General features: G+C 53.1%; 9 protein-coding genes across 9 annotated transcripts; 5 read left to right on the top strand and 4 right to left on the bottom strand.

The window, feature by feature from the left end:
* Window positions 1-1237: 1237 nt before the first annotated feature.
* PHYSODRAFT_262992 (hypothetical protein) lies at window positions 1238-2335 on the top strand (the record flags this gene model as incomplete). Its single annotated transcript, XM_009531260.1, has 1 exon — window positions 1238-2335. The coding sequence occupies one exon, from the start codon at window positions 1238-1240 to the stop codon at window positions 2333-2335; it is 1098 nt and encodes a 365-aa protein (XP_009529555.1).
* A 1194-nt stretch (window positions 2336-3529) lies between these two features.
* PHYSODRAFT_315976 (hypothetical protein) lies at window positions 3530-4366 on the top strand (the record flags this gene model as incomplete). The annotated part of the gene is made up of 4 exons (XM_009531259.1): window positions 3530-3643; window positions 3664-3814; window positions 3869-4130; window positions 4198-4366. 4 exons carry the CDS (start codon window positions 3530-3532, stop codon window positions 4364-4366), a joined length of 696 nt encoding a protein of 231 aa, XP_009529554.1.
* Window positions 4367-5465: 1099 nt separating this feature from the next.
* PHYSODRAFT_334010 (hypothetical protein) lies at window positions 5466-7074 on the bottom strand (the record flags this gene model as incomplete). The annotated part of the gene is made up of 4 exons (XM_009531258.1): window positions 5466-5597; window positions 5659-6495; window positions 6567-6841; window positions 6894-7074. The coding sequence occupies 4 exons, from the start codon at window positions 7072-7074 to the stop codon at window positions 5466-5468; spliced, it is 1425 nt and encodes a 474-aa protein (XP_009529553.1).
* A 2351-nt stretch (window positions 7075-9425) lies between these two features.
* On the bottom strand, window positions 9426-10070 carry PHYSODRAFT_409768 (hypothetical protein; the record flags this gene model as incomplete). The annotated part of the gene is made up of 1 exon (XM_009531257.1): window positions 9426-10070. A coding segment is annotated over one exon (645 nt), but the record flags the coding sequence as incomplete, so codon positions are not given.
* Window positions 10062-10622, bottom strand: PHYSODRAFT_506920 (hypothetical protein; the record flags this gene model as incomplete). Its single annotated transcript, XM_009531256.1, has 2 exons — window positions 10062-10195; window positions 10292-10622. Coding segments are annotated over 2 exons (465 nt in total), but the record flags the coding sequence as incomplete, so codon positions are not given.
* A 573-nt stretch (window positions 10623-11195) lies between these two features.
* On the top strand, window positions 11196-14279 carry PHYSODRAFT_351623 (hypothetical protein; the record flags this gene model as incomplete). Its single annotated transcript, XM_009531255.1, has 1 exon — window positions 11196-14279. One exon carries the CDS (start codon window positions 11196-11198, stop codon window positions 14277-14279), a length of 3084 nt encoding a protein of 1027 aa, XP_009529550.1.
* Window positions 14280-14587: 308 nt separating this feature from the next.
* PHYSODRAFT_263017 (hypothetical protein) lies at window positions 14588-17341 on the top strand (the record flags this gene model as incomplete). Its single annotated transcript, XM_009531254.1, has 5 exons — window positions 14588-15445; window positions 15518-15633; window positions 15707-16676; window positions 16751-17187; window positions 17251-17341. The coding sequence occupies 5 exons, from the start codon at window positions 14588-14590 to the stop codon at window positions 17339-17341; spliced, it is 2472 nt and encodes an 823-aa protein (XP_009529549.1).
* Window positions 17342-17412: 71 nt separating this feature from the next.
* PHYSODRAFT_354827 (hypothetical protein) lies at window positions 17413-17814 on the bottom strand (the record flags this gene model as incomplete). The annotated part of the gene is made up of 2 exons (XM_009531253.1): window positions 17413-17514; window positions 17600-17814. Coding segments are annotated over 2 exons (293 nt in total), but the record flags the coding sequence as incomplete, so codon positions are not given.
* A 5012-nt stretch (window positions 17815-22826) lies between these two features.
* On the top strand, window positions 22827-23741 carry PHYSODRAFT_354826 (hypothetical protein). The gene is made up of 4 exons (XM_009531252.1): window positions 22827-23008; window positions 23071-23141; window positions 23228-23434; window positions 23521-23741. The coding sequence occupies exons 1-4, from the start codon at window positions 22843-22845 to the stop codon at window positions 23608-23610; spliced, it is 534 nt and encodes a 177-aa protein (XP_009529547.1). The 5' UTR covers window positions 22827-22842; the 3' UTR covers window positions 23611-23741.
* Window positions 23742-23837: the final 96 nt, after the last annotated feature.

Genomic DNA, 23837 nt, shown 5'->3' with positions numbered 1-23837 from the left:
CCCAAGCTGACTCATTTTTTTCCTCACCTTCCAACAAAATTCTTCCGCTACGGCAGCGGCGTCCTCTGGCATCTTCTGGCTCTGACGTTTGCACTGCCGAATGGACAGTCTGTTCCTCCTCAGAAACGAAAGCAGCCATGTCTGCGATGCCGCGAACTTGATCTCGGCAGATCCGGTACTCTCATAGCTGTCCTTTGTGTGAATTCTAACCATAATACCTGTCACGGGGATGCTCTCCTCCCTAAGCGAATTGATCCACTATACAATCTGCTCATCAAACTCAGGAGAACGTGTCGCTGACATGCCTGACTTCCTGTCCTTACAGTGGAGCCGCACCCAGTTTCACATTTGTCGATGATGAGCTCTCGCTGGTTTAACCAGTTGTAGACCTGCCGCTTTTTTGCATTAATTTCTTCTACCGTGAGCGTTGGGTAGAAATAGCTGACAGTGGCGTGCATCGTTTCCTTCGTGGCGACCGCATCATAGAACTAAATGACACTGAGCTTGTGTTGGTACGAAACAGCCACACGTTTGAACTGCTTCGGCGCCTTCCCCGTTCCTGTTGTACGCGTGCACCCTCCCTGTTGACCTGGAGCGCGAGCCATCACTTTTCGCGGACTCGGCGTGCGCTCCATGGCGGTTTTCTAGCAGTAAGTGACCCTCCTCTGCCAAAAGTGTCATATTTTTACCCTACGTATTATGAGAGCTCAACTTGTGAGCTGGACAAATGACGTGATATTATTGGTTAATGGCTGCTATGAAGTAAGAGATCTGTCTGTAATATGAGATCTAAAATACGGTATAGGACCAGAGACAGACGGAAATATGAGTCGGACAGAAACAGATCGAGCCGGAGAGAGAAGGACACAGAGAGTGTACGTGTGAGATAGAGAGAGAGTCAGATAGAAACGGAAAGATAAAGTAAGCCTCAGGGGGGAATGGGGATTGCTCGAGCCACAGAAAGGCAGACTACAGGAAGAGACAGATGGATGGATGGAGAGAGATCATTGTAGAGAGCGCTAGACTGACGACAGTTTAAGAAACTCACCGTAAAATGTACAGAACCCTAAATCTGCCATGAAGATGGGGAGGGGGGTAGCCATCGCGAAGGGAAATCCTCGCGTCCAGCATAAACCGTTCATGTGCCTAATGGATGGATAATGACTGGTAGACAACTACAGCTCAACCCTAGAAACACTCGACATTATATCTCTAGCGGTTCAAGCCACAAGTCACCATGTCTCCTGCCCTCGCAACCTCCGACACCGCGCCCCGTACGTCGGCCGTGAACATTTCGTTCATTTACAACGAATATGTGGGCGTGATCAAGAACTTCAACAAGAGGACACCTGTTGCGTCGCTGCGTATCCCGCTGTGCCAGCAGATCAAGGCCGCGCTCGGCATCGACATTGTCCCAGCACAGCTGAAGCTGCATACGATGATCAAGACCGACGGCCGCTGGCCAACCGAGGCAACTGTCAGCAGCGCCGCGTCTAGGGCAACCGTTGTCACCAACTCCATCGGCATGGAGTTTGAGGATGCGGGTGCAGAGGGCCACATCCATCTGAGGGTGACGCTATCAAGAGCTACTGACAACAACGCGTCGGGGACATCCGACCACCAAGAACCCGACGAAGAGATCAAGCCTGCTGGAACGGAAACTTCAACTGCCCTAGGCCAACGCAAACCAGGTGGAGATTCGAAGGCTGGAGATGACGTCGTAGATACCGAGAGTGAGGCACAACTGAAGGCCTTGCGCCGGTTTAACCTCTCGTGCGGGACGCCTGTGTTGGGCAAGAAGCGCAAGCACTCCGACGTCGAACAAGGAGACAACTTCAAGCTGCACCGCATGGCGTTCTCCGATTTCACCGAGCACCAGACCAAGCGCATGCTTCGAAGCGTTCAAGAGCTAGACTTTCGCCAAAAACAGAAAGAGCTGCCGGTTGAACTCATCAAGACGATCAAGGACAGATTTGCAGAGCTGGTCAAGTCCGGGAAGGCTCCATGGAACCAGCAGGAGGCTCAGAGACGACGTTTTATCGATGCCCTGATGACCCCCATCGTTGCGGCGGTGAATGTGCAACACGAAAAGACCAAGGGCAAGCTCGACCTCCTCCCAGAGCACACGATCCAAGGTACGTCCCTCATGGCCGGTGGGGTAGCCAACTGGGTCAGCGCTCGCGGGAAACGGATGCTTGTCGTAATCGAGGCGAAACAATACGACATCTTCAAGCATCAACATCAACTCCTCGCAATGATGGAAGCCGCGCGGATCATCAACGGCGGTCAAGAACTCGAGAAGGTTCACGCGCTCATAACCGACTTTCAGAATTAGATGTTCGTGGAGCACGAAGGCGGCACTCTTCGTCGGGACTTCACCGGCACTGGAGTGCCGGACGATTGGACGCAGTTTCCGGAGGACCTCCTCCCTGTGTGCAAGCGGCTGTACTGCATCCTTCTGAATTCGAAATGCAGTTAGGGTAGGTAGCTTAACTCTCTATGCCTTTAAGTTTGCTTTAACACAAAATCAATATACAGCTGCCTTGCTTTATTGAACACTAAAACAGTCTTACAAAACGAAGCAGGTCTAGAATTTACACATATTCAAGCGTCCCACACCCCTAGATACGAAGGAGCGATAAGCTGTCCGATCACTTCAAATCACGAGCTGGGATCTACTGCTCCCTCGGAAAAGTACAACCCAACGATCAGCTCGTTTGAGGAGTGAACTGATAGGCTAAAATGGCTCACAATTGTGGCAAAATCGCGCTCAACGGGAGTGCTTCGTAACACTACAATGAGGTTGAAATTACGCTACAGTAACTGCAGATGCCGATGATTTTTCTATCATCATGAAGAAATCCTCAGAGTACAAGTTAGGCACGAATTTTGAAGTAAAACTATTATTATCCATTCAATGTGTGGAGCTGTGGTAGCACCACTTTCGCACTCCTCGTCGATTACATGTGAGCTGCGACAAATTCGCAAGCGCACTCATGAGGTTTCAGGTGCACTGCTCGTGGATGGTGGCACATGAGCAAATACCAAAAACCCAGCAGAATTATAATGTCACACAGCAGAATCAGCTCGAGCACCGGTACAAAAAAGGCACGATGCTTGCTCTGCTCTCACCTCCACACAAAACACATTACTGTCGGAGACATATTAGTTTTAGGTGCTGTATTCAACTGTACATTTCTAATCTCCGCCGCTCTCTCCCTAGATTCAAACGCGAATCTACCCCCAGGAGCGGACAGCGCTACGCCCACGGCATCCCCCACCCACCCACCCACCCCCCAAGACTGCAGTCTAGACGGCTCGCGTCAAGTACTACCGGCGGCAAGAGGACTGTGGCACGCGAGAGGACTGTTCGCGTGAAGGCTACAACTGCGGTGGCGCGTGCGAGGGCTATGACCGCGTGGACGCGTGCGAGGGCTACGGCTGGCTGGACTGTAAGTGAGCTACTGCTGCGTCTGTGCACGTATCTAGGCTTCGTGAGCGGCGTTTTGGTGTTGGAACAGTAATAGAAATGGCGGATTTAGTTCAGGAGTTACGTGAGCTTGTGGAGCCGGGAGATTACGGGGATGTGAAGTACTTGAAGCATCGCGTGCAGCACAAGCTGGCAGCGTCTATCGATCGCTACGTCGAGGACGAGGCTGGGAGCGCGCTGTGGTCAGCAAGGCTCCTGCTCTATTGTTTCGCAACGCATGCAATGCTGTAGCGGCGTCTCGGGGGCAACATCGCTTACCCGAAAACCCGGCGCATTTGAATCAGCTGCTGCGTGTGGAGGACATGAGACGTTTTGTTCGCCGGGGTGCTGAGAGACTCTGGGAAGCTGCGCTACCGAGTCTCCGAGACCAGATAGCAGCGATGTTACCTGGGTACCGGACGAAGCTCAGCTTTCCGGCTGACGAAGCTTACGTGTACCCGTTCGAGTCATGGCTACAAAGTGGTAATCGCGAATCTCCTATTCACATTGACCATGGACGCGTTGTCTCCATCGTTCCGCCATCGCTCACGCATACGTTCAAGATTTGGGTGTTCTACCGGAGGCCGGAGTGCGCCCAGGACGAGTTTAACTTCACGAAAACGGAAAACACTCTGAACCGGATGTTGAAAACTAGTTGTGCGTCTTAGTCCAGCGCCCGGGGGGTGTCGTCTACATGAGCACGCTGGTTCCCCACGCGGTCCTACTAGTATTCAAGCCCAAGACGCCGGAAAACATGAAGTGCGTGTGGTCGTCTGTGCTACCGACAGGTACGATTCATATCGCTACGCAGCTCGCCTTCCTTCTGGAAGTCAATATAGTTCAAGCCGAGCGTGGACGTCAATTCTCTCGGCTTTTTGCGTGATGGAGGGCCGATAAAAATAAAGAATGGACCATTTTGCTGCGCAGCCCCGGTCGAACAAATAAAAACTTGGACATGCTTTAGTGTGAAAGTATCTTGGACACACATGTTTAAACGAATGTATAGAGAAGATTAGCTGGGAAACTTATGTAGATACGCAAAAATGTAGAGTGCGACTCTTATGGTAGATATCATCCGCAGCCCCGACAACAAATCGAAGTAATGAATACATTGCAGCAGCCAGTCAAATTCGGCACAAGTTAAAGCCACTTTTGGTAAGATGTCATTAGCTCAATCTGTTCCCTAGAAAAAATATAACCAATAAAAGTGCGCGTTTAGGCACTCTGCTACTTATCGCGCAGCCCCCGCCGCAATTATTGGAAACGTGACGTCTAATTAGCTGGGCGGTATTTCTAAGCTATCAACACGTTTATCTTATACAATGAAACATGCCACACAGTTATACAATTCGTCTTCAGTATATTTAACGAAAATGCTTGATTTACAGCAGTCATACCGCAGCCGCGACCTCAAAGTTAGGCGGTCGAACAATGTAAGGGTACGCATATATTTCTCACAACCTACTCGCTAAGATGTATAGACCGAATAAGGCAAGATAGCATCAGGTACAATTGGTTATGGTAGTTACAGCGGAATGGCGGCAACTGCTCCAAAGATTTGTGGTGCAGCCTCGACACGGTTTCCTTCTATCATCTTTCGACTGACATGCATGTGGTACTAAGCTGTATTTAATGAGCATTGCAAAGAGCTTACGACGGTATAGGTCAGAAACGAAATCACCCTGACAACTTCGATATGGAGTACACGACTGTATTACGTGACATTCACCACCTAGCTACTCCATAGCAACCGCAACACCGCTGTTGCGTGGGCGACCTGCCTTACGCTTTCCACTCTTCCGGGCCGTGGGGCCGCGGTTTACTAGCGTCTCTCGGCCCTTGGTGTCGATGGCACCACGGCATTCCAAAGCATAGAGGGAATGGATGCAACAACCGTGTTTGTTCGCGAAAGGGTATTGGCATACACCTGTCTTCGTGTCCACACGCCACCCCGATGTGGGCATGCCTGAATTCTCCATCGCAGATGTCAGTTTGTTCAGTCGGGCAGTGACAGGTAGATCTTCAACGGTCCGTCGGCGTATCTCGTCCAGCACGCGCGGCGAGGCCCGGCTGACCACATGAACCACATCTTGCTGGTCTTCTTCCGGGGTACTTGCGAGTAGGAATGCTACAGTGCATCGCGTTGTCGACGTCAGTTCGAGAATACCAGCCTGCTTCAGCGCCCTCACACGTCGTAGGAGGCGTGCATCAGCTTCAGGTGCAGTAGCAAACGGCCGTGCAACTACGGCTTCGCTCTCGCACAGCAACAGTAGCTGTGGGATTAAAGCACCCACCTTGAGCTTTCTGCGTAGAGTCACATCTCGTTTGATCATGGCGTTGTAGGTCTCGCACGGATTGTTTGTCGTGGCGAATCCACTAGGCGTGTGAAAGCACTGCCATCGCCAGAGCCGTTGGTTGAGCCAGACTTTAGAAAAGTACTGTGAGAATCGCTTGAGCTCAGGACTCTTGGACCACTCTTCTTGAGCTTCTTCGAGCACTTTCTGGTAGGCTGGTTCGCTGGCGGCAAAGTGCATCTTGTGTATGGCTTTCATAACCGACACAGCCATGGCAGTGGGAAGGGAGCGTGTTTTCTCATAAACCTTCTTTGCCACGTGAATGTAGCACATGAGAAACACGTAATTGCACTCTTCCCCGAACACCTCGTCAATCGCGCTCCACTGGGCTGCGTCAGCATCGCCCATCACATAGCGAACTCGCAGTGGCTTCCCCGTCATCGACATGTACGTCCGCGCCAGCAGCCCAAGGATCTCCGCGAAGTGCTGCTGCTGTTGTTGGGAGACGATGAAGATCGCCACGAGATGGAACCGCCTCGCTCGGTCTGAAATCCCGGCCACAACGACAGGATAGCCGACTTGAGTTAGCTTGTAGGTAGCGTCAAGATGAAAGATGAACGACTCCGGGTCTCGATCGGCGCGACGAAGGAGCTTCTTGGAGCTGATGCCCACCACGAATGAATCCAAGTCACTTCCGTTCCCAGAAATGGGCTTGCCGTCCGGTCGCTGCGACTGGTGAACGTGAACGCGGCAGTTTCTTCCTCTTGACCCGTGAACCTTCTATCCTTGTTTTTTTTACGAACAGCATCTAGTAGATCGCTCCCGCCGAGTCGTCCAGTCACGTGATGGTGCGCAATGCGCTGCATCGTGGCTAGAGAGGGAGCCGTCCTCTTGGTGAGGCCGAACCGCTGCAGAAGAGCATTGTAGCTACGCTTGGGCTTGAGACCCTGGGCGGCCCAATCCTTCACGACCTCCTTCATTGCTGGGGTTAGGACGGGCTTGCATGGCGCTTGGGCGAGGGTGCAGTGCACGTATGCTTCTTCTATCGTCATCACCAATGAAAGTTGGCACGTCATGACTCGCGCGCCATGGGCATGCGGAGGCTGTTGAGACGTCGGCCCAGGCCTTACAGGCACACAGCAGGCGTTGTAAACGCATGAAGTGAGGCGCTGGCAGCATGCAGACGAAGCACGGCGTCAGGTCACACTTGTCTACCTTGTGCTTCTTGAGCTCAGCCAGGAGAGCATTGCCGTCGTTTGGCGGTGTCGCCGCAGCCAGGAGCTGCCAGGGGTGACGCGGGTGACTGGTCATGCTGAAGTAGCGGGTGGTTTAGCGTTGAGATCGGTGGATGCAAAAGCGAATGTGCTGTCAGCCCGGTGTCCTCCCCCATTTCCCCTCATAGTGATTGGGTGAATTTTGTCTTGTTTGGCCTTCACCATTGGTCAAAAAGCTGGCAATTCCAGGTAGGAGTGCAGGTTGCCAAGCGGGAGTGGTGGTCGTAGAAAACCTGTGGGGCTCAGGCGTTCTCGGTGCCAATCGTACTTAGCTTGTGCTGGAAGTATAGTTTCGGTGTTTTTGAAGTTTTGACAGTGTGAACAGTACGTCCTCGTAGCACATACCTTCAGATTTGCATTAGGATCTTAGCCACGATTTGCCGAACATAGATAATGAGCCACCGGATCTCCTTTACCCTAGATCAACGTACGCAAAACACGGGAGTGTATACCTACCTATCCCAATTCTGATTGTAGCAGTTGCCTGACTCTCACCAGTCGGTCGAATAAGGTGAGATAGACACCAAAGTTAGTACTGCTACTACAGTTCGAACCTGTGATACATCAAGTCAAAAGATTTACTCCTTTGACCTTCTAATTTGTGCATCTCCCTGGAACCAGAAAATGCACCGAAAGGTTAATGTGACGGGACACCCAGCACTTCTTAGCAGGAGTATACAAAATCCAAGTGAACAACCGTTCACGTGTCCCTGGTTGGAGGGGACATATTAACCCACAACGGCGGTAGATATAAGACTGAATATGTTTATAAGATGGTACAGATTTGGCCTGCATACAAACCCTAAGTTCCCTGTAGTTTGTGTCATACAAAATGTACCTGTTGGCTTTGAGGCCACTTGGTCACTATCGAGGGGAGTGACCAACCAGCTGGGAGATGTTAGTAATTTTTGCGCTAAGGAGACTCCTTAAAGGAGTACGACCAGTTCGTGTTTTTGAATTTCATCCAATTAAATAGCTCTGTGGTTATCTTTACGCTGTCCTATTTGCTAAAAGTTCAAATATGGTTCCCTAACCCTACTAATCCCATGCACGCAGAGCGGCACTCCATATTATAACCAAATCAAAAAGGCGACACGAAACTGGTTGGAAAGCGATTTCAAGCAATGTGGTGATATGGGTACAAATTGAAATGGACTCATAAAAAACACGAAATTGGTCAAATCAGCGACACTAGTCTATTGGAGCAAAATTGTGATCAGGAGAGACCTACCGGAAAACCTTCAGCTCCCCTTGATAAAATAACACTAGCGCTTACATGAGCATATGATCTTCATACGAGCTGCAAAATAAACCTCTATTATCATTGGTTTTATTATTGATAAGCATAGTCTTGTAAAAAAAAGTTAAACACGGGATTATATACAATCCTTCTATCCCGACCTCACGGAGCCTAGTTGTCGTCATTGATACTTTAAAGTGTACTTTTATTAATAAGTACACTTTTAAAAAATACCTTTGTAACTAAACCCAAAATTGTTAAGTAGGGATCGGTATAATCCAAAATTCAGGTATCAGAACCCTCACTAGCGAACTTTAGGCTAAGTCGATGTTTTGGGACAAGAATTGACAAAAACGCATGAAATCCGGTTGATCCAAAAATAAGTTCCAGTGGAACAACGCGACCCTTCGGTTGTACCACTGGACTTGAGTATTGAAACATCTGCCGGGTAATCTATGTATCCGTAATCTATCCGGATTTTATCCAGATTTTTTAGATTTTCCAAGTCATGAGATATTTCAGTTTCTAAAGTTCTCTACTTTCAATTGACTTGCGAAAACGTAAGATGGATTCTGCGACGGTATCAAGGCACAATTTGATTGGCTAAAAGTTTATTGAAGTGCCATACATAGGTACAGAGGTCCCGTGCAGTCCGGCAGGCAACATCGACTAAGCGGTGACTGCAACAGTCGACAGCCGAGTTCTAGGCGGCGACTTCATGAGCTACCAGGTTTGTGTTTGTTGTTGCTAAATGGCTATAAAACTTACGCTAACAACTTTGGTTTTAGGATACCCTGTACGCCAGCGAGGTTTGCTAGCTTTACGCACCGTTGCACTACTGCGATCAGCTCGACTGTACTAACACGAATGTAAATGGGTGTACTGTTTGATTATAGCTACTACTAGCTTGCCAATCTCGGGCACTCGGATTGGCTTGTGTGTCTCTGACGCTTGGGCGGCTGACTGTCTTCTTCGTTTCGCTCTTGATCGGCTTGTCGGATGAGTCTCAAAACAGTTGTAAGCTTAAGCTGTTCAGCTCTTCGCTTACGTTTGCTTGGCTCTAACCGCAGTGTACCGTATCCAATGTTGAAAAGCTCAATAGCGTGTCTCTTGTCACGGATTTCTGGCATAGGTGCGTCCAGCTTGGCCTCGATCCCATTCATAATGTGCCGCGTCATAATTGACCATTCTGATAGCGTCGCTTTTTTCTGCAGTGTATCCAGGTCGTCCGATGGTATTCCTTTGTACGGGGGGTAGTTGAGCTTTGGATTTCCGAACCACCATAGCATCCATGCCCCAAGGGGATCGATACTCGGAAAACTAAATTCTCTAGGTAGCACATGAAATTTCCCGCCCCAGACATGATACTGGTGCACTGGAACTGGCGCTGGCACTACGGCGTTGATCGACGGGCGTTGTTGGAGCCCAACTTCGTCTAACAACGATCGAATTTCATCACGCAATAACTCTCTCGTAATATTGTCCGCTGCCACACCCTTTTTCTCAAGTACATGCTCCATTCTCTGCCCCAGTTTGCCAGGCAGCTCATCAATTGACCTTTGCTGCTGGTCAAGCTTCTTGTATAGCTCAATATAGGGCGGTATCCCCGTTGGTCGCATCCAGACAGACTCTCCAGCTACTAGTTGGCCTTCAAGCGTCCTAAGGACAGTGGGGCTTGTAAACAAATAATGCATGGGTGGCTGTTGCAAATATTCCGCGTGATGCACGAGTGATGCTAGGCACAACCGCAAAATTCCTGTCACATTCGCTTCGCGAGAGAGAACCGGAAACATAGTCTCCACGCACGATTTCACATTTTTATCGGGGCCATCCTGAAAATGGGGCGGTAAAGTAGCGAACTTAGAGTCATTTACGGGAAGTCCTGCCACTACTCGCCCCAGGAATTGATCCCCTGCGGCTTCATAACGGAAATAGCGATCTTGAACTCCACCGAGGCTCCATCCGCAGCGAAGACACACACTCACGATCGAGGGACCGCCTGTACTTCCTCCACAAGCGAATGTAGCCACTCCTTTGCGCACCGAGTGCGTACCGTAACTTTTACCAGCGTCTCCTTGCTTCAAAAGGTTAGTCAGCACCTTGCTAAATCGTAGCTTCTGGTTAGAGCCTGGAAATAGTGCCCCCGGTTCCAATCGAGGGTGGCATGCAAGATAAATTGCCAAGGCAGTCACCCAGTACGTTGATGGGCTCAGCGGGTTCGCGTACAGGTGGCGTGGATCACGGGGCCCTGAACCCTCCTGGTTAGTCTTCGTCTTCACAAATATTACTCCAACGCTATCATCTTTCACCACGAGATGCTGACTTTGAAGAGTCTGGACCGACATTGAGCGACACATCAAATTCCACTGCGAAGTAAAAAAAGATGCGAAAACCCGCCTTCACCCGCCACGAGAGTCGAATTGCACAACTCCTTATAAAGGGAGTACGTGAGTGGCTGCTCTTTGGGGTGCTAGTCTGGTCCTGATCAGCCTCCATCCGCTTCATACCGGGGAACAGTTGCTTCATATCATCGCCGTACTCAGGAGGCAGCGCCACGCGCTTCACGCGATAAAGATCCTTGATAGCACTTCGGTACCCGCTCAGCGTAGCCGTCTTCACAGAGGCGCTCTTGAACACCAGAAAACGCTCAAAAACACTCGGTGTAAACTCACATAGATTAATGTCATCATCAGCGTCGAAAAACCTGGCGATGTTTTCATCCTCCTTAGCGAGCTCGCTCCTGATCCACTTCTTAATCCCGTTGAGGCTGCTCTTGTACTTTTCCTGCAAAATGTCAGCTGTCCACGCCGACGACTTCGCAGGAACCCCTATATGCTACTTACGAAAGCGAAGGAATCATAAATTCTGAGCCACTCAAGTTGAATTTCAACGCAAGTCACATTTTTCAACCGGAAGCGATGGCGGACGCCGACGACTTGATACAGGAGCTGTGTGGCGTGAGCCTATCGGCCATCGACAGCTCGCAGGATGCCGCGCAGGACCTGCTCGAGCAGCGCCTGCTTGCGGTAGAGCACGCGGTGCTGGAGAGCGACATTAAGAGCGTGGTCGCGGCGCAGGACGCCCTCAAGGACGGCGACGACATGGCTCCAGTCCTGGCAATGGCCAAGCTCATCTTCAAGGGCGAGTACGCGGACGTCATCCGTCTCCCCCAATCGCAGAGTCTCCTAAAGACTTTGGCTCAGCTGCGCAGCGAGGAGCAGGACGATGAGGACGAGGACGCGCACATCTGTGGGAGCATTGCGTCGGCGCTGCAGAGCTACCTGCTGGGCCAATGTGACGGCGCCGAGAGCCGTCTTGTGGCCGCCTACGAGATCCTGTTCATTGGTGTCGCCTTCTTCGACATGTACGTGCAGGCCAACTACACGGGACCGGCGTTCGAGAAGGAGACGCTGCGTGACCTGCTGGATTTGTCCACGCACCTTATCACGTGCTCGACTGAAAGCAACGACAAGAAGACGCACAGCGACGCGCTGGTGGCGCTACAGGTGGATGGCGAAAGTCCGTTCTCCATATGCGAGTTCCCGCAGTTCTTGCTCATTGGTCGCTGCTTGCTGGACTTCGTGGGCAACCACGCGTACAACGACTGGTCGGTGGCTGCTAAAGAAGTTGCGCACGGCGAGAACGACAACGAGGTGTCGGATGACGCTATGGAGGGCCCTGCCAAGCGCCAGATTACCGGTGGTGCGGCCATCCGCGCACTTGGCGAGATGCTGGAGCAGATCAAGTCGGCTGCGTGGTGGAACGCGCGTGCTGCTGTGGCCCACGAACGACTGCTGCTTGCGAAGCAGCCGTCGAACACGCTGTGGTTTGAAGCTCGCCGTGGCTACATCCAGACGCTGAAGGCGACCGAGCTGTTTGCCTTTGAGAAGGATACGCAATACCTGCTCGCTCGCGCGTACGTGGAGTGGGGCCTTGCGCAGCACCACTTCGACAAGAACAAACGTGGAAAGTCGACGTTCGCCCGTGCCAAGGAGGTATCTGGTGTGACCGTGCAGCTCAGCGGATCCTTGGGCAAGCGTACCAAGTTCCAGCGGAAAAGTCTGGCTCAGATGGTGCTGCTTGCGGCATCCAAGAAAGAGCCTGAGAGTGAGGACAAGGAGTCTATCTACGCCGCAGCGGTGGCCGAATCGACTCACGTGGACTTTGGCGGTAAGCAAGTGACGCCCGAAGGTGAAAATGGCGCTGATTCCTCTGCTGCCCCACCTGCTGATGGCCTTACGGCCGAGGAGGAGCACATCCAGAGGCTTGTTCAGGAAGGCGAGGCTTCCTATCGCGACGTGAAATTGGACCAGGTGGACCAAGACAATTATCTTTTGGAGAGCATCGCGTTTGAAGACCGCAAACTCACGGAGCAGGGCAACCTGCAGATCGTCGATCAGATTGTGCTGTTGGGCCTGTGTCTGGACGTGAAGAACAGTAACGCCAACGACGGCCTCACGCGCGAGGAAATGATGCCTTACGTTACGCGTGTGCTAGAAAACCCCAACAACTGGATGGTTTACTCCACGGCGCTGCTGGAGCGCGCGTGGCTCGAGTGCGAGAGCTCGAAGCGCCGTGAGCGTGCTGTTTTGCAGATGCAGGCCTTGGTGGACCAGCACACAACGCGTCTTACGATCACGCAAAATACTCTGCAGTCCATTGCAGATTCGGCACCAGCTCGTGAGCGCATGCAGTTCGTGTATTCGCTGGCCTTTCCTCCGCGGTATGCCCTTAAGCGCGACCTGGCTGAGCGCTACTTCAAGCTTGGTGTTCTTGGCAGTGCTGTGGAAATTTGCGAGGAGCTCGAGATGTGGGACGATGTTGTCAAGTGCTACCAGCTTCTGGACAAGCCGATGCGTGCTGAAAAGCTTGTGTGTGAGCGCCTGGAGATCGCCCCCACGCCATTTATGTGGGTCACGCTGGGAGACCTCACCCAGGAGCCTTCGCACTACGAGACGGCCTGGACGCTCTCGAAGCAGCGGTTTGCTCGTGCCAAGCGTTCCCTTGGACGCCACTACTTTGAGAAGGGCGAACCTGACGCGGCTATCCCTCACTACGAGGATGCCGTGCGCGTGGGTCCCATGCACACCGGTGCTTGGTTCACTTTGGGCGCGTTGGCTATGCGTGTGCATCGGTGGGCACTCGCCATGCGCGCGTTCACGCGCGTGGTGCAGCTCGAGCCGGACAATGGTGAGGCGTGGGGCAACCTAGGCTCTATCCACTTGCACAACCAGCGCTTCGCAGAGGCTTTTGCGGTGCTGGAGGAGGGTCTCAAGCAGAAGCGTCACATGTGGCAAATGTGGGAAAACTACGCCCTCTGTGCCATGGAGACCAAACGCTACGGCGAGGCCATGTACGCGATGCACCAACTGCTGGACATGCGCGCCAAGCACAAGCGCCCGGTCGACAGCGAGATGCTGGCGTGGCTTGTGGAGGCCATCGTGTACCCTGAGTCGCTGAAGAAGATGGAGCAGGAGGCTGCTGCCGAAGCCGGAGCTATCGAGAAGGACGAAGACGAGGACGAGGTCGACGAGCTCGAAGACGACGATGACGACCTGGCCGAGCTGGATGAGGCCGCAGCGGTCACGGACGCGACGCCTCCTCGGTCCGACTCGCACTACAAGAAGCAGCTGGCGATGCTGTTTGGTCGCGTGACGTCCATCATTACGAACGACGCCAAAGTGTGGCAGGTGTACGCGCACTTCAACGACGGCTTGGAGGGCCGTGCGGACAAGGCGCGCGACTGCCGCTTGAAGCAGTGCCGCGCTCTGCAAGTCGCTGGCTGGGAGCGAGAGGAGCAGAAGGTGAAGGACCTGTGCTCGGCGGCCTCTCGCCTGGCTCAGGACTACCTGGCCGAGGGCACCAAGAAGGCGCTGTACTCATGCCGGCTGTACATCCGCGGCGTGCTCAAGAAGGCGCAGGTGGATTTCGCCGAGCTGGAGGCGGTCAAGACGCTGGCCGCTGCACTGGACGAGGTCAACGCCAGGGAGGCGCAGCTTTAGATGGGTAGAGAGAGATAGACGTCCGCAATGAACGGATATGTCACGCATGACACGTCAACCAATGTAGCCATCTACCGAGTTAGCGGATACCTTGCTCTTTTTCGTCCAATGGTGTGTCTTCTAACACCCCATTTTCAGCCAGTCACGCGCCCGTATGGATTTGAAAAAGTTGGCGCTCGCAAGTCGACGGGGATGCGTCACGACACATACAAACTTCAAGTCACGCGTTGCGCGGGCGATTTTGGCGCCCCGTGATTCAGTCGCCAATCAACCGCCTCGGTCTCAGCTGATACAAAGTTGTGCATATAATGCCGCCGAAGCAAGTTGGCCGACCCCGGGGCCGCCCCGCCGCTAAGAAGCGCAAGCTGGAGGCAGCCAGCGACGAGCCCAAGCTGGTGAAGCGCGGCCCAGGTCGACCGCCCAAGCAGAAGAAGCCCGCGGTCGCTGCGGAGCCTGCGCCCGAGCCTGAGACCGAGCCGGAGGTGACGGTGGACCCGGAGACTGCGAGCTTCCTGCAGCTCCTGGAGGACGACGCACGAAGCCTGCCACCCTCTCCCCCGCCGCTCCCCAAGCGTCGCGGATTCGCCAAGTCTCCGCCCGAGAAGCGCGTCGTGGAGTTCCAATTGCCCTTCAAGGACGCGGAGATCAAGAGCCTCGAGGAGCGCCAATGGGTGCGCCGCCCGCCGCCCTTCGGCAGGATCAGCCGCTGCGTCTACGTGTCCACGAAGATGCCCGTGGCCGACTTCCCTGTACACAAGTGCACGTGCTACGAGGAGATCCACAAGTCCACGACCAAGCGCACGACGATGATGGCGAGCGCCAAGGCTCAGAAGGAGCTCGAGACCAATAGAGGACACGCTGATGTGGAGAAACATCACGAAGCGGAGGACGTGGTGTACTGCGGTGAAGGTTGCTACAACCGCATGCTGTTCATCAGTTGCTCAGATGAAACGTGCTCTGCGCCGGACCTGAGCATGTGCAGCAACCGAGCGATCAAGAGGAGGGAACTCAAGTCGGTGAGAGTGGAGTATATTCCTGGACCCGGGTTTGGGCTCGTTGCCAACGAGAAGATCAACGCTGGAGAGTTTATCATTGAATACGTCGGCGAGGTGATTGATGACATCGAGTGCGAACGCAGAATGATTCAGTACAGGGATAACGGCGAGGTAAGCTCAGCGCATTGTGGTGGTGGTTTTAGGTGTGAACTGCAGCTGACATGGGTTGGTTTATGACGCTAGGTGAATTTCTACATGATGGAGCTGGAGAAGAACATTGTGATTGACGCCAAGTACCGCAGCAACGACTCGCGTTTCATCAACCACTGCTGTGATCCCAACAGCGTCACGCAGAAGTGGTACGTCTTAAGTGTTGACCAGCACCGGCTGAATCTACCTTGTTGTCTAATATGTTTCCGACTGTTGCAACAGGAATGTGGACGGCATGCAGCGTATTGGAATTTTTGCGCGCCGCAATATTGCACCCGACGAGGAGATCACCATCGACTACAACTTCTCCCACTTCGGTGAAGCCGCCGATTGCAAATGTGGGTCTACGGCGTGCACAGGCAAGCTGGGCGTCAAGCGGTCAAAATTACCCTCGTTTAATCCTCGTGTGGTAGGCACCGCGAAGGCGAAAAAGCAGGTACTGGTGGACGAGACGCCGCCCGAGCTTAAGCGCCCCGTGCACTTGACCTCCCTGGCGCTGCTCAAAAGCTCACAGATGGACGAGAGCTGGCTGGATTACTATGGACTCAAATACTGCCGATTGTTTCTCAGTCACCGACCGCGCCGGCAGAAAAAAGAGGACGATAAAGAAGTTAACACCGGCGAAGTTCACCGTAGACTACCGTCATGCAGCCCGGCCTCGGAGTGCTCCACAACGACCGAGGAGGATGTTTCACTCACGCCGCCACAAGCAATTGCTAAGAGCGATCTCATCGAAAAGCGACCACACCAAAAGAATTGGTACGAAAAGGTCACAGCAGGGGAACACTTGCCCGAGATGAGGGCACTACACAGCTACATCTGCGGTGGCAAGTCAGACTGGTCGGCGGTCCTTCAGGTCGACCACTGCTCGGAGTCGGAAGTGGCGGCGAACTCTCCTTCGCCGCTAAAGAAGAGGGGACCGGGCCGTCCACCCAAGAAACGCAGTCGTCCGAGGAATGGGGGGTCCATGTTCGTTCCATCTAAGCGTGCCCCCACCGGAGCGAAACTTATCCGCACTAGGCTTGGTCTCTCCCAAGCACGAGCAAGAGGAATCGCTGAGCTTGCGGCGTTTGCAAATGGCAAGTCCAAGTGGAACAAGCGCATCCCGTCGTCCAGCTCGATCAACCCCGATCGCATCCATCGCCTCATCGATCGCATAAAGGGCAAGCAGATGTACATCAAATCCGACCAGGTACGCTGCTCGCTTAGATTATTTGTATAATGTCGTGGCCGTTTGTCTGACTGCTCTGTTGTGCGGCTTTACAGAATGACCTGAACGAAGACGCTTGCTTCCGCTGCGGCCTAGCGGGCGAGCTCATTTGCTGTGACGGTTGCCCTGCCGCCTTCCATCTCAACTGCACCAACCTCGCCATGGTGCCCCCTGATGGCATCCCATGGTTCTGCTCGGAGTGCACCAACCCTCGACACCTTCAGAAGGCACCGAAGACGACCGACGCTGGCATCGTCGCTGCTAATGGCACAAGGAGCAGCAACCGCGCCAAGCTCACTGACTACGCTAGCCGACACCTGCGCACTCACGCGGCCCCGCAGGTCCCAAGCCTCAAAAAGATCTTCCACTCCACCGTGCCTCACGCCAAGCGCCGCTACAAGAAGCGGCATAAAGCCACGGACCGTTCCTACCGCGAGCTGGAGCACATGCCGCTCCCCGTGTGGAACGAGAGCGACGAGAGCGGAGCCGAGCAGTAAGCACAAACTGCATCAGCTGAGACACCGGCCACACGCGCTCTATCTCTCTCATCACCAAGCGCGACCCATTTGTCCATTCGGGTGGTCGCGCCCACGCACAATTTCCATGAGCTGTTGATATGTACCTGCACACGACTGTCGACACTGTAGCTTTTGATCTGCGGTCTTTCCTCGTCAAAGCAAGACCTTCACCTAGAAACTGATGAAAAATAATACACTTGGTTGTTGAACATGTTGCTCCATTGTTACTGGTTGTAGAGTTTCGCCGGCACAGGGCCTTCCACGCGGTCCTTCAGGAACCCCTCACTGTCCTCCTTGGCACGCTAAGTTACAACCAAAACATACAGTCAATTATTCATTCTTTCATCTCCATTCCCATTGACTGTAGTATTATAGTTCATTCATTACCTTGATGGACGTGACCAGAGCGGCGTAGGGGCCCGTGGACTTGAGCTCGGGCATGGGCTTGCCGCCGTCCATCTGGCCCGTGTACGAGTGGTTGAGCTTCTCTTCTCCGGCCGGCGGCGCGTACTCGTTGGAGGCCTCTGCGGCGCTCGGGAAGCTCTCGAACGAGTGCACCACCTCGCCGTGGAAGCGGTAGGTCGCCTTCATGCCACTCATCGTTGCTCGGTCTGGAATCGTCGACTGCCGGCACAAAATCAACTCTAGGTTGGAACCTAGAATCGGAATAGTGGCAAATTACATTGCTCTACAACTGTATCATATGATTTTTGTATGCGCTGGTTGATGACCTTGCTCGACTTGCTGTTCAACGTGCACGGTCACGAACCGGGAGTAGCCATCCATAATCACTAGCACCGCCTCAAAGCGAGTGCCATTTCCCTGACTTGGGATTAGCAAGTCCACATACACTGCCTGATTAGGCGCTTTCAGCCCACGGTTCAGCTTCTTGGTGTGTGGTGTCTTCTTCTGCTTCCCTAAATGACATGCGTCACAAGGGTCCTGTTGCTCGCGCCTCGTCAACATCAGTCCTTTCACCAGACCCTTGTCCGCCATGGTCTTCAAATACTGTGGGCAGATATGTCCAAGTCGCTCGTGCCAGAACGCAAGTGAAGCAACTCCATCAATCGCAGTAAAATTACACATTGTTCTGTCTCGGGGCAGCTCTAGCCCCTCATTCACAGGATGGGTCACAAAGAATCCCCACGTTGCCTCGTACGGCGAAGCCACGATAACAGTCCGACCTTCATACTTGATGCGGAAATTCAATGTATCATGCTCATAGTCAAAGTCGAATCCTTGCTCCGCGGCAAGTCCAGGTGAAAAGAGTCCGTGCTCAGCACCGGGAACGTAAACGACATCATTCAGGTCGTTCACCATCCACTTCAGTCACCAAAGCTACAGTTCCTACTCCTGCAATCCGCGATGCAAGAGCAGGTGCCACTCCGTGCACGCTCTGTGACTGATTGGTATCCTCCGTAAATGCTTCGAAGTCCAACAGGTTTCCTGTGACGTGCGCATTTGCCGCAGTGTCGAAGAACCACCATCCATCGGAGTCTCCAACTGCATCGTCAGCTTCAGCACTATTCGCTTCCTGAGCATCTACATCACCAGGACTCTCGGGTTCTGGATCCCGTATGTCCACCTCGACCCCAGCGTCAAGTATCATCTGGTCCAGCGCGGCCATCTCCACGCTAGAGCCACCGTTGTCACTATCTGCGCTCGGAGATTCGCGGACCTCCTGTCGAATAGTCACATTTCCTCGTGGCTTACGCTTCTGCTCAGTTGCATTAGCGCCATCACCACTTGACTTGTCAGTCCTATCTGTTGGACGTTGTACCAGATCCGACGGCCGAACGCTCTTCACGAAAGAAGGCAAAAGGAAAGGTAAATAGATTAGCGGTGGAGCTGCTGCCAGCTCCTACGGGCCTTTGCCCCTTTCTCATACAGGGATCTGGTTCTCTGAGAACTCCTACTGCTGCATGTCTTACCACCAGTCCAGGTCCCAGGCTCATCCTTCAACTTGCTGCAGTTGAAGCTGGCCTGCAGTATGCATTCCAACACGCCTCCCTCGAAGTACAGACTTCGACCACCAGAATGCGCTTCTTGAGGCAGGTTGCTTCATCACATGCCACCGGTCACGCCCACGAGCCACAACAGGTCCTTCAGTCGCTGCTTGTCCAGTGGCTTCGTAAACGCATCCGCCGGGTTCTCGGCACCTTTCATCTTGCGTAGGTTAATTGCGCCCTTCTGCACTTGTTCACGCACGAAGTGCCATCGCAGCTCGATGTGTCGGGTACGGCGACTGTAGGTAGGGTTGGTCGCCAGCACATGGGCCGCTTGGTTGTCAATCCCGATCTTCAGCTTCACACTTCGCTGTGGTAGTATCTCCTGCAACATGTTGCTGACTGCAACTGCCTCCATCGCAGCCTCACACGCGGCCACATACTCGGCCTCAGCCGTTGAGAGGGCCACGATCGATTGGCGACGTGACATCCAAGACACAGCTCCGCCTGCTAGCGAGAACACGAACCCGGTAGTACTCTTACGTGACTCAGAGTCATTGGCCCAGTCACTATCACAAAAGCCTTCCAATACAATAGTGCTTGGCACCTCCGTAGGTCGTTCATACGATATGCCATAGTCTACTGTACCAGCAAGGTACCGCAGAACACGCTTCAGTGTCCCCACGTGTCTGGCAGATGGCTTGGCCACGAACCGACTAAGTTGCCCCACTGCAAACGCCAGGTCGGGTCTCGTTCCCGTAGCCAAGTACATCAACATCCCGACGGCCTTTCGATAGTCAAAGCTAGTGTCAGACTCCTCACTCGCATCCAAAGGCGCCAGCCGAACATTTGTCTCCATCGGGTTGCCCACTGCATGGGCGTTCTCGTACCCAAGTGTCTGCAATACCTCTCGAGCATACTTGCTCTGGCGAATGGTGATGCCCTCATCAGTCTGGTCCACCTCAATGCCCAGGTATTCCTTGAGAAGCCCATGATCCTTAATGCCGTACGCCATATTCAGCTCCTCAAACAGCTTGCACTTGTCCTCTTCATTGTTGGTCGCAACCACAATATCATCAACGTAGACAAGCACGAGCATGATCGAGTCTGTTCCGAACTTGTAGTACAGGCAAGGTTCAGTGAGAGCCATGCGCCAAGAACCAGTTGTTCAACTCCGTGTTCCATTCACGCCCCGATTGCCGCAGTCCATACAATGCCTTCACCACCACATACATGTGCCCGTTAATCTTGCAGGGGAACCCTTCAATCGACTTGAGATACTGGTAGATCCCCAGCAAGGCATTCAGGTACGCGGTGTTAATATCGCCGCCGTAGAGCAGGAGATGTAGCACAGCAGCAAGTGCCACGAACATCCGGAACGAGGACATTCTCGCGACAGGAGCGAAAGTCTCGGAGAAATCAATTCCAGGTCTCTGGTAGTTTCCAAGAGCTACAATTATCGACTTGAAACGAATCACATATCCCTGGCGATCAGTCTTAAGAGACCGCACCCAATGTGTATTAATCGGCTTTGCATCCACCGGAACTTCCTCGCAGGGAATCTCTCTGATCACTCCCTTGGCACGCAGCGCGCTCATCTCCTCTAAATCTGCCTGCAGCCAGAACTCTCGGTACTTCGATCTGTACAACTCGCGGCGATTCTTCGGGAGCTTCACATTGCTCGCCAGAGTAGGTTTACCATCTTTGTCCAAGATTCGGGCCGAACACTGCGCGACATTCACTTCATAGTCATCCAGATAACGAGGGCGACGCCGCTCGTGATACTCACGAAGACCAGTCCGGGTTCGCTTCGGCAGCTGCTTGTCAGCATCCTGATCCACGCGCAGCTCCTCGGACTTCGTCTCGTCGCGGTGCGTCCGCTTTCCCGTCTGCTTGGCGAACTCCATGGCAGCCGAGTCGCCGCCTCCATGCTCAGACTGAATGTCTTGCAGGCACTCATCATGATCGTCAATAGTCATTGATCTACACACACTAGCCACCGTAACTTGATCGTCATTAATTACGGACTCCTCTTCTCAATAGTCTCATCAATATCATCGACTTCATCCTGAGTTTCCTCCTCATCAATCTCGTCCGGTTGCTCTAACGCAGCGGCGGATCCACAGACACCAGTAGTCGACTCGTTCCCATCGCTCACTTCATCTTCCTGCGGTTTCTCGCTGCTCGCAGTTGCAGCTCGTTGCGTTGCCGCTTGAGATGGCGATGTATTGGTCAGCCGTGCATGTGTAGGTCCAACCTTAGTAGGGATCGCTGCCGTCACACCTTCAATGTATGTGATGTGAGCAGCACTTGCCATAAACAGAGTCGCCTCCCTGCTTTCAGCTCCTTCTGCAACTACAGAACCAGCTGCACCAGACACTGCAGATCGTGCCTCATGCGTCCTATATGGGCAAGCAGCTCTGAGATGTGCAGTACTCCCACAGATGAAGCACTTCTTCAATTTCTTCTTCTTGGAGTCGCTGCTTTTCTCCTCATGCTGATTATCAGCTCTGCTCTTCCTCCCAATCACTCCACTAGCCCCACCATTACTCCCTACACGAGGTCCTCCACGCTGGCCCTTGCCACGGAACTCGACTTGGCGGGCAGCGGCAGCACGAATCAACTCGCGGACCTTGGTAGGTGTGAACATAGTAGTGTCTGCACTGTAGCGAATTGACGACTTCAGGCTCTCGAACTCTGCTTGGACCGGCAAGCTCTCCAGCATCATCTCAACCATGTCAATATCATCAACTGCATACTGCAATGTCTGCAACTAGGTCCGGATATTGAACATCTTGCTCAAGTGCATGTTCATATTTCCACCCGGCGAAAACTTCACACTCCAGAGTTCATCACGAAGGCGACGAATAGTGTGAGCCTTAACAGTTTTATTCACCTTGTTCTCAAACAGGTGACATAAGGCCTCCCACATTTCCGTGCCTGTCATCTTGTCCCTAATCTGGTGCAAGATCTCCAACGGCATCGACATCCCAATCAAGCGCATGATCTTGGTCTGTTTCTTGTCGAACTTCTCCTCACTCTCCGCATCCGACAGCGTCTCTTTGGTGATCGTCCCATCGACAATCTCCATGAGCTCCGCCTCACGAAACACCATCTGCATCGCAAACTTGTATGCCTGCCAGTCCTTGCCCTTCCAGTTCTTGGGCACACCCTCCGACGTGAACTTCAGCTGGTCCGCCATCCTGGATCGCTTCCTGTGCAGTAGCAAGTCCCCTGGTTTGGGCTCAGAACCCTGTTGGACGTTGTACCAGATCCGACGGCCGAACGCTCTTCACGAAAGAAGGCAAAAGGAAAGGTAAATAGATTAGCGGTGGAGCTGCTGCCAGCTCCTACGGGCCTTTGCCCCTTTCTCATACAGGGACCTGGTTCTCTGAGAACTCCTACTGCTGCATGTCTTACCACCAGTCCAGGTCCCAGGCTCATCCTTCAACTTGCTGCAGTTGAAGCTGGCCTGCAATATGCATTCCAACAGACACACGCCCGACTGCTGGTGCAGCACCTTGAGCATGCGCAGCTCCCCGAGCAGTGCGTTCATCGCAGGCAAGTCGAATATGAGCGCACAAAACCAACTCTAGGTTGGAACCTAGAATCGGAATAGTGGCAAATTACATTGCTCTACAACTGTATCATATGATTTTTGTATGCACATTCGATTTGCCTGCGATGAACGCACTGCTCGGGGAGCTGCGCATGCTCAAGGTGCTGCACCAGCAGTCGGGCGTGTGTCTGTTCACGCACCAGTGGAAGTGGAACCCGCAGGCGCATGCTGAGGGCGTGGACGCGCTCGTCATGTCCTTCACGCAGTTCGCGCGCGAGATCGACGGCGGCGGTGAGACTGGATCGCTTTTAATATGGAGTTGTGTATGTGCTCTCTAACTGTATGTTGAATAGAGGTGGTGCAAGCGCACTTCGACCCAAGCAGAGCAGACAAGAAGGACCGATCAGGGAGTAACCCAATGCCGGTAACTAACTGGTCCACTGCCTTATTAACTAGTAATCGCTAATTTACTCTAACTTGTCTTCACTGTGTATTATTTCCGTGGTACAGTCCTCTGCAGGTGGCCTCGTCATGATCTCACTCCAGAATGAGAACATCCAGGCGGTTCTGTTCCATGACCGAACGTCCGACGCGGCATGTGCCGCTCTCAAGGTTTTCCTGCAGAGAATTTTGCAGCGGTTCGCCGAAGTGTTTGAGCACGAGCTGGAGCAATTGCAGCCGCAGTTGCAGGCGAGCGCGACACCCACCGCCGACGAGGTTCGTCGTTTGTATGTTTTGGTCTCGAACGGCAACATCCCAGTGGTCCTGACAAACCTTGTCATATCACGACGTGTTATTTGCAGCGCGAGGCAGTGGAAGCTCCGTTCCGGAGATTTGAGGCGGAACTCAACAACCAGTTGCTGCAAACCAATGGTGACGTCGGCTTGCAATGAGCTGGCGATTTGGCTTTGAGCATTTCCTACTTTTTTTTACCAGAATACATTACTTAGGCAACCAAACGGAGTCGCAGCAGTGAGCTGTGACTTGTAGTGGTTGAAGGGACATACTGATGACGACTCTGGTATTGCCGTCGCTTTCACTACTTGTACGTGATGGCATCGCTGCTATCAAGCATCCAGATTCGAGTAAATAAGATGTGTTGTTGTCGTTGTTTGCGCGT

This window comes from Phytophthora sojae, assembly GCF_000149755.1.
Source record: "Phytophthora sojae unplaced genomic scaffold PHYSOscaffold_5, whole genome shotgun sequence".
Classification (NCBI taxonomy): domain Eukaryota; phylum Oomycota; class Peronosporomycetes; order Peronosporales; family Peronosporaceae; genus Phytophthora; species Phytophthora sojae.
This window is presented reverse-complemented; position numbering and strand designations above follow the sequence as displayed.

What these genes read in the sequence shown, in the direction of transcription:
- PHYSODRAFT_354826 (XM_009531252.1), top strand. Translation starts at nt 22,843, where the DNA reads ATGAACGCACTGCTCGGGGAGCTGCGCATGCTCAAGGTGCTGCACCAG. An exon ending in GCGCGAGATCGACGGCGGCG is followed by an intron (nt 23,009 to 23,070) that starts GTGAGACTGGAT and finishes TATGTTGAATAG; the next exon opens with AGGTGGTGCAAGCGCACTTC. An exon ending in CGACACCCACCGCCGACGAG is followed by an intron (nt 23,435 to 23,520) that starts GTTCGTCGTTTG and finishes TGTTATTTGCAG; the next exon opens with CGCGAGGCAGTGGAAGCTCC.